The sequence below is a fragment of the Apodemus sylvaticus genome, chromosome 11 (assembly GCF_947179515.1).
Source record: "Apodemus sylvaticus chromosome 11, mApoSyl1.1, whole genome shotgun sequence".
In the NCBI taxonomy this organism is placed as follows: Eukaryota; Metazoa; Chordata; class Mammalia; order Rodentia; family Muridae; genus Apodemus; species Apodemus sylvaticus.
This window is the reverse complement of record NC_067482.1, coordinates 106,278,940-106,287,729: the sequence shown is the minus strand read 5'-3', so window position 1 is coordinate 106,287,729 and position 8,790 is coordinate 106,278,940. Positions and strand designations below refer to the sequence as shown.

At 38.9% G+C, this 8,790-nt stretch overlaps 1 protein-coding gene across 1 annotated transcript in view; it reads left to right on the top strand.

Moving 5' to 3' along the window:
- The first annotated feature begins 242 nt into the window (after positions 1–242).
- The window catches only part of Acyp2 (acylphosphatase 2), a 170,669-nt gene continuing 162,121 nt past the window's right edge, over positions 243–8,790 (top strand). Inside the window, exon 1 of the mRNA XM_052199226.1 lies at positions 243–517. Coding sequence (XP_052055186.1) covers positions 385–517 — 133 coding nt within the window. The 5' untranslated portion in view covers positions 243–384. The remainder of the gene's footprint in view (positions 518–8,790) is intronic.

The following is an 8,790-nucleotide window of genomic DNA, read 5'->3' as shown; positions in this document are numbered from 1 at the left end:
TGTATATAATGAATTTTGGTAATTTTCATCCCTTATTATCCTTTTCATCCCTACGCATTCATACTCTACCCCTCTGTCCTCCCAACAAGTTGCCCTCCTATTTTCATCTTTACAGGAAAAAACAAAAACAAAAACCAAACAAAAAAACCAACCCGTTTTTGTGTGTCAAATAAACATCGGTAGGTAGATGACTGTATTAGCTGGCTTAATCCCCCCAAATGTCCGACCTTGGCACTAGCCTCTGTTTTCTGGGGAACGCAGAGGGGAGCCCGAGCGCCCGGTGTCGCGCCGAGCCCGCGGACTGAGGTCATCTGCCCTCCTCCGTCATCCGCCTGCCGCTCTGCCGTCCGCTCAGCCCGACCTCCGGGCGCCGACCCAGCGCCCATGAGCCTCCATCCCCTGGCGGCCGTCGCGCTAGCCGCGCCACACAGCCCGCTAAGGCTGCTCGCGAGAAGGCTGGCCGCCATGGTGGAGCCGCTCAAGTCTGTGGACTACGAAGTGTTCGGGAGAGTGCAAGGTAAGGCCTGACCTGAGAGGCCAAGACGGGCCAAGGGAGGAAAAGGAGGAAGCTTAAACCATCCATCTTAGGGATGGGTCTTCTCCATTAGGCAGCGACTTCCGCTCAGGCATGACACAGCAACCCCGGTGGAGGAGGAGGAGGACTGGTAGTGCGCATGCGCATTCGTGGGGCGGAGGCGGTCACCCTGGGTACCCCAAGGGGCCGCTGCAAGCCTGGGGGGGGGGGGGGGGGGGAACGCCCAAGTGCAGCGGAAAAGCAGAGGTTTTTGGTCTTAACAAGGGTACCTGAATGATACTGGGTGATTTACTTTATCAGAGGTTGTAGTCCCTCTTCAACTAACAATTTTCCTTCCTGGGTTTTGGAGATTGAAATACATATACATATACATATACATATACATATACATATACATATACATATACATATACATATACATATATATATGTTAAACATTTCTTAAGGTGCTTCTCAGCCATCCGAAGTTGTTCTTCAAGTGAAAATTCTTTGTTTAGCTCTGTACCCCATTTTTAAATAGGGTTATTTGGTTTTCTGGGATCTAACTTATTGAGTTCTTTGTATATATTGGATATTAGCCCTCTGTCAGATGTAGGGTTGGTGAAGATCTTTTCCCAATTTGTTGGTTGCCAATTTGTCCTTTTGACAGTGTCCTTTTGCCTTACAGAAACTTTGTAATTTTATGAGGTCCCATTTGTCAATTCTTGATCTTAAAGCAAAATCTATTGGTATTCTGTTCAGGAATTTCCCCCCTGTGCTCATATCCTCAAGGTTCTTCCCCAGTTTCTTTTCTATTAGTTTCACTGTGTCTGGTTTTATGTGGAGGTCCTTGATCCACTTGGAGTTAAGCTTAGTACAAGGAGATAAGAATGGGTCAATTCCCATTCTTCTGCATGCTGACCTCCAGTTGAACCACCACCATTTGTTGAAAAGGCTATCTTTTTTTTTCCATTGGATGTTTTCAGTTCCTTTGTCGAAGATCAAGTGATCATAGGTGTGTCAGTTCATTTCTGGTCTTCAGTGCTATTCCATTGATCTACCTGCCTGCCACTGTACCAATACCATGCAGTTTTTAACACTATTGCTCTGTAGTACTGCTTGAGGTCCAGAATACTGATTCTCCTAGAAGTTCTTTTACTATTAAGAATAGTTTTAGCTATCTTGCGTTTTTTGTTATTCCAGATGAATTTGCTCTTTCTAACTCTATGAAGAACTGAGTTGGGATTTTGACGGGGATTGCATTTCAATATTGCTTTTGGCAAGATAGCCATTTTAACTATATTAATCCTGCCAATCCAGGAGCATGAAAGATTTTTCCATTTTCTGAGGTCTTCTTCAATTTCCTTCTTCAGAGACTTGAAGTTCTTGTCATACAGATCTTTCACTTGTTTGGTTAGAGTCACACCAAGGTACTTTATACTGTTTGTGGCTATTGTGAAAGGTAGGTGTCATTTCTCTAATTTCTTTCTCAGCCTGTTTATCCTTTGAGTATAGGAAGGCTACTGATTTGCTTGAGTTTATTTTATAACCAGCCACTTTGCTGAAGTTGTTTATCAGCTGTAGTAGTTCTCTGGTGGAGTTTTTTGGGTCCCTTAAGTAGACTATCATATCATCTGCAAATAGTGATAGTTTGACACTTTCCTTTCCAATTTGTATCCCTTTGACCTTATGTTGTCTAATTGCTCTAGCTAGAACTTCAAGTACTATATTGAAAAGATATGGAGAGAAGGGACAACCTTGTCTAGTTCCTAATTTTAGTGGGATTGCTTCAAGCTTCTCTCCATTTAGTTTGATGTTGGCTACCGGTTTGCTGTATATTGCTTTTACTATGTTTAGGAATGGACCTTGAATTCCTGTTCTTTCCAAGACTTTTAGCATGAAAGGATGCTGAATTTTGTCAAATGCTCTTTCAGCATCTAATGAAATTACCATGTGGTTTTTGCATTGAGTTTATTTATGTAGTGGATTGTATTGATGGATTTCTGTATATTGAACCATCCCTGCATTCCTGGGATGATCGTTTTGATGTGTTCTTGGATTTGGTTGGCAAAAATTTTATTGAGTATTTTTGCATCGATGTTCATAAGGAAAATTAGCCTGAAGTTCTCTTTCTTTGTTGGATCTTTGTGTGGTTTTGGGATTAGCGTAATTGTATCTTCATAGATCAAGTTGTTCTTTCTGTCTCTATTTTGTGGAATAGTTTGAAGAGTATTGGCGATAGATCTTCTTTGAAGGTCTGATAGAATTCTTCACTAAAACCTTCTGGTCCTGTGCTTTTTTTGGTTGCAAGACTTTCTATGACCCGTTCTATTTCTTTAGGGGTTATGGGACTGTTTAGATGATCTATGTGATCCTGATTTAATTTTGGTATTTGGTATCTGTCTAGGAAATTGTCCATTTCCTCCAGATTCTCCAGTAGTGTTGAGTATATGCTTTTGTAGTGGGATCAGATGATTTTTTAATTTCCTCAGTTTCTGTGGTTATATTACCCTTTTCATTTCTAATTTTGTTAATTTGGATACTGTTTCTGAGCCCTTTGGTTAGTCTGGTTAAGGGTTTATCTATCTTGTTGATTTTCTCAAAGAACCAGCTCCTGGTTTTATTGATTCTTTGTATGCTTCTCTTTGTTTCCTCTTGATTGATGTCAGCCTTGAGTTTGATGATTTCCTGTCTTCTACTCCTCCTGGTGAATTAACTTCTTTTTGTTCCAGAGCTTTCAGGTTTGCGGTTAAGCTACTAGTATATGCTCTCTCCAATTTCTTTTTGAAGGCATTCAGGGCTTGAGTTTTCCTCTTAGCACTGCTTTCATTGTGTCCCATAGATTTGGGTATGTTGTGCTTTCATTTTCATTAAATTCTAAAAAGTCTTTGATTTCTTTCTTTATTTCTTCCTTGGCTGAGGTATCATTGAGTAGAGCATTTAGAGTATTGTTCAGTTTCCATGTGTATGTGGGTTTTCTGTTGTTTTTGTTGCTATTGAAGATCACTCTTACTCCATAGTGATCTGATAGGAGACATGGGGTTAGTTCGATCTTCTTATATTTGTTGAGGTCTGTCTTGTGACCAATTATATGGTCGATTTTGGAGAAGGTACCATGAGGTGCTGAGAAAAAGGTATATTCTTTTGATTTAGGATGAAATTGTAGGAGACCAAGCTGGGAAATCAGATTTTCAATAGCCCCCATCTTGAGAATCCCCTTTTGCTGACCCCTTGTTAGAAGCCTCTTTTACAAGGATGATTATGGGAACCAACTGGTTCTTATCTTAGATAAACACCTGAGGTTGTTAGAGAAGAACCAGCATTCCAAAAAGGCCATAAGATGCCTCCAATTGCTGCCAGCCTGTCGCCAGCATCCCCACCAGATGTCCTCTCTTTCTTCTGTGCCCTAAATCATTCTTCTCCAGCCCCTCATTATTTTTTTCTTACAGTATGCGTAAAAGTAGGCCTTCTTCCAGTTAATAAATAGACCATGACATGAAAAGGTACCATGAGGTGCTGAGTAAAAGATATATTCTTTTGCTTTAGGATGAAATGTTGAACCTTATATATTTATACAGTCTTACATTTGCGCACTAGATTACTGAACGACCCGCCCAGGCCATTTAAATGAAGTTTTACAATTTTTGTTTGATTATAATATTAAATAGATGCATAGGATATAATGTCTGACTTATTTTAAATCTTTACATTTGTAAATTAAAATGATAAAAAATTCTTTTAAATGTTTCTAACGCAACTTGACAGCATGGTAGTACATGAAGTCTTTAGGCATAAGAAGGTGGACATTTTAGTTCAAGACCAGCCTGGTTTATGCACTTGAGAAAATTATTTAATGGAGTATAAATACTTCAACTAAATAATGTATATCACTATCCATTTAAAAGAAGAAAACTTTTTGAGACTGGAAATGTAACTCAGTAGTGTGCTTGCCTAATAGTCACCAAGCCCTGGAATGAATCCTTGGCACCAGACCAAGGGCCAGCTGGCATGAGCATATAATCCAGCCTGCACCTACCCAGTTGAGGTGTAAATAACTCCCTTAAAGAAATACAGATGAACACAGGTAAACAGCTGGAAACAAAAATCCCTTAAAGAATTTCAGGAAAACAGGTGAAGGAAATGAACAAAACCATCCAGGATCTAAAAATAGAACTAGAAACAATGAAGAAATCACAAAGTGACACAACCCTGGAGCTAAAAAACCTAGGAAAGAAGTCAGGAGTCATAGATGCAAGCATCACCAAACGAATACTAAAGATAGAAGAGAGAATCTCAAGTGAAGAAGATATCATAGAAAGCATTGATACAACAGTCAAAGAAAATGCAAAATGCATAAAGCTCCTAACCCAAAACATCCATGAAATCCAGGACAAAGTGGGAAGACCAAACTTAAGAATTATAGGTACAGAAAAGAGTGAAGATTTCCAACTTAAAGGGCCAGTAAATGTCTTCAACAAAATTATAGAAGAAAACTTCCCTAGCCTAAAGAAAGAGATGCCCATGAACATACAAGAAGCCTACAGAACTCCAAATAGACTGGACCAGAGCAGAAAGTCCTCCTGGCACATAATAATCAAAACACCAAATGCACAAAACAAAGAAAGATTATTAAAAGCTGTAAGGGAAAAAGGTCAAGTAACATATAAAGGTAGACCTATCAGAATTACACAAGACTTCTCACCAGAGACTATGAAAGCTACAAGATCCTGGGCAGATGTCATACAGACCCTAAGAAAACACAAATGCCAGCCCAAGTTGCTATACCCAGCAAAACTCTCAGTTATCATAGGCAGAGAAAACAAAATATTCTATGACGAAACCAAGTTTACGCAGTATCTTTCCACAAATCCAGCACTACAAAGGATAATAGATGGAAAACACCAACACAAGGAAGGAAACTAGAAAAAGCAAGAAAGTAACCCTTCAAGAAACCCACACAAATATAATTCTGCTCCTAACAACAATAACAGGAAGTAATCACTTTTCTTTAATATCTCTTAATATGAAAATTAATATTACCAACATATCCTAATCTATTGAAATTTAAAAATACTAGGAATTAGAAATTCGTTGACTGTCACCCAGTGGTCTCTCTAATTTGGTAATTGGAGAGATATGTTCAATATTGTACAATCCATATAAATGTTCTGCATGTTTGTATGTGTCTTGCCATGTCCCACATAATGGTGTCGAACTTATGCTTCTCCTATCTCAGCCTCTCTATTAGTAAGATTGTTTACTTGATGTTTTTACACTATACTATGGTTTTAAGAACAGCTTACATATTTCAAAATTATTTATACAGTCAAAAGAAACAGACAATTAATTTGGGAGGTGGCTTGTAAGAAAACAACAAAGAGTGAGACTGAATGTTTTGCTGATATTTATAATTTTTACATCAATTTTGAAGAAGAGGACCATATAAGTTACTCTTTTTCTGAGATGAATGCTTTTCAAAATCATCACAGCCAATAAACAAGAATCTTACTCTCACCTAATGTCTGAGCCACCCTCCAAGCAGAACCATTGTTCATTGAAATAGTTGATGAATGACTTCATGGATAGACCATCTTAATACAGGCATCATTTCTTATATGAATATAACCTGTTCCCTGTGGGCTGAGAATGATGACAATCACTCAAGTCAAATAGCTTTGAGCATAGCAGGAAATCTGTATCCAAATAATTGTTCCTTGGTGCAACAGAACTGTCAACTCTTAGCTTAGCTACTATGGAGGTAAAGTCCTTTGGTGATGTGAGGGACATTGAAGTACAGCCTTATTACAGTGAACTCCAATGTCTAAAAATTGTTTGTATTTTGAGTTTATACCACAGTAAGAGCCAAGATTTTAAGCCCTACTAAAAACAAAACAAACAAACAAACAAAAAGACTTTATCTCTTTATGTTCATTTAATAACATGTCCATTACTTTAATGATTGGTATAAAATATATATTGTGTTGAATATAATAAAAATAAAATTAGAAAAACAATTAAAACTAAAAACAGTGGTTTTAGCTTCAAAGAGCACGACTTTTTAATGTAGATGATAATTAGGAAGATAGGCCCATGTTTTCTTCTAATCGTTTACCATTGAATATGATTATTTAAGAATTTAAGAGAGAAATGGTACATGCCAAGTGAAATGATGAGATTGTTAAAATAAATGTGTTTTAGTATAATAAATAATAAATCATATGATTGATAAAAAGAAAAAGAAAAATCAGTCAAGTAATGTCTGGGATTGTAGCTGCTATGCCAGATGTGTTGTCCTTACTTGAGCAGATTCACACATCTGGTACATGGTGTGCAGTTATTGATCTAGCAAATGCTTTTTTCTTCGAACTTGTCCACAAGGACCACTAGAAGTAATTTGCTTATAGTTGGCAAGGCCAGCAGTACACCTTTTACAGTTTTATCTCAAGGACATATTATTTTTTCAGCCATGAGTCATAACTTAGTTAAATGGTATCTTGATTATCAATCTCTTCCACAAAATATAAATGTGTACATTATATCAATGTCATTATGCTGGTTGGACCAAGTGAGCAGAAGGTAGCATCCACTTTAGATTCATTGGTAATGCATATGGGCATCAGAGAATTGGAAATAAATCCAACCAAAATTCAAGAGCCTTCTACCTCAAGGAGTTTCTTAGAAGTCCATTGGTGTGGGGCATGCAGAGATAGTTCTTCTGAAGATAAATTATTGCACCTGGTCTCTCCCACAACCAAGAAAGAAGCCCAATGTTTAGTGGACCTATTTGGATTCTGGAAGCAGCTCATTCCTCACTTAGGTGTGCTACTCTGGCCCATACTCCAAGTGACTCAGCAAGCTGCTAGCTTTTTGCAGGGCCTGGAACAAGAGAAGGTTCTTTATCAGTTCCAAGCTGCTGTGCAGGCCACTCTACCACTTGGAGCATATGATCAAGCAAGCTCGATGATACTTAAGTGTCAGTAGCAGACAGGAATGCTATTTGAAGCTTCTGGCAGGCTCCTATAAGTGAATCACAAAAGAGACCTTTGGGATTTTTGAGCAAAGCTCCATCTGCACCATCTGCAGACAACTATTTCCTGCCTCTTAAAAACAGCTTTGGTCTGCTGTTGGGCATTAATGGAAATTGAATGTTTATAATGGCCACCAAGTTCCCATGCAACCCGAACTGTCCATCATAAGCTGATATTATCTGTGTTTCAGAAATATTAAAAAATACTGCCAACTCTCCTGCCCCACCTTGGAATAACACCACAGCGGGATCATGCTTTACCTTGACCCCAGCTCCCCAGCAGTCCTGCTGGCCTGGCCATATCTCTGGTCGGTTCATCTCACTCACTTGTCCACAGATCCCCTGGTCTGCCACCTCTTCACCTCAAATTCCCAGTAGAAACACTACTCTTAATGCTTATTTAGTTAGTCAGTTAGATTCATGTATATTTTAAACACAATTAAAAGATGCCAATACAGTAAATCCAGAGCCAATTAAAAGTGATAAAGCTTTATCCCAATATTTCTAACCTTTTGATGCTGGCTGCCATTCCTCTTCCCCGTCTGTGGACTTCTCCCTGTCTCTTCCACTTTTAGCTCCACCTTACCTTTCTGATCTAGTCACAGGTCTTCCACTGTTCCAGTGTTATTGGACAGGAAATGTCCTTCAACATGACTGATCAAGTTATTAAGTAGGACATGCAAGCAGCTGACTATTATCAAATGGAAGTAGTTATGTATCAGGCCTGAGCAGCTCCTGAAGGCACAAGCAAGTTATGTAGAGAAGCTGCCCAAATGCCTGTGGTTTCTATTTTTACTACAATGCTGTCTGCTGTCAAACATGCACCTCCAGCCTTATGGGTGTGCCCTACATTTGATTGATCGAGGAAGAGAAGACAAGGGTCTAATTGGTGATAGGTCTGCATATAATGCAGGAACCTCCTAGAAACGGACAGCTGCAACATTGCAATTCCTTTCTGAGGCAACCCTGAAAGACAGTGACCAAGGGAAGCCTTCCCAGGTGGCAGAACATCAGGCAGTACAAGTCATCATTTTGTTTGGAATAAGAAATGGCTAGATATGCATTTTTACACTGATTAAAATCTGACTGTAGCAGATAGACTGGCTGAATGGTTAGGACTTGGGAAGAGTATGATTGGAATATTGGTGAGAAAGACATCTGGCAAAGAAGTATATGGACAGATCTCTCCAAATGGGTGATGGATGTGAAGATACTTGTGAACAACGTAATTGTTTATCAAAAAGTGACT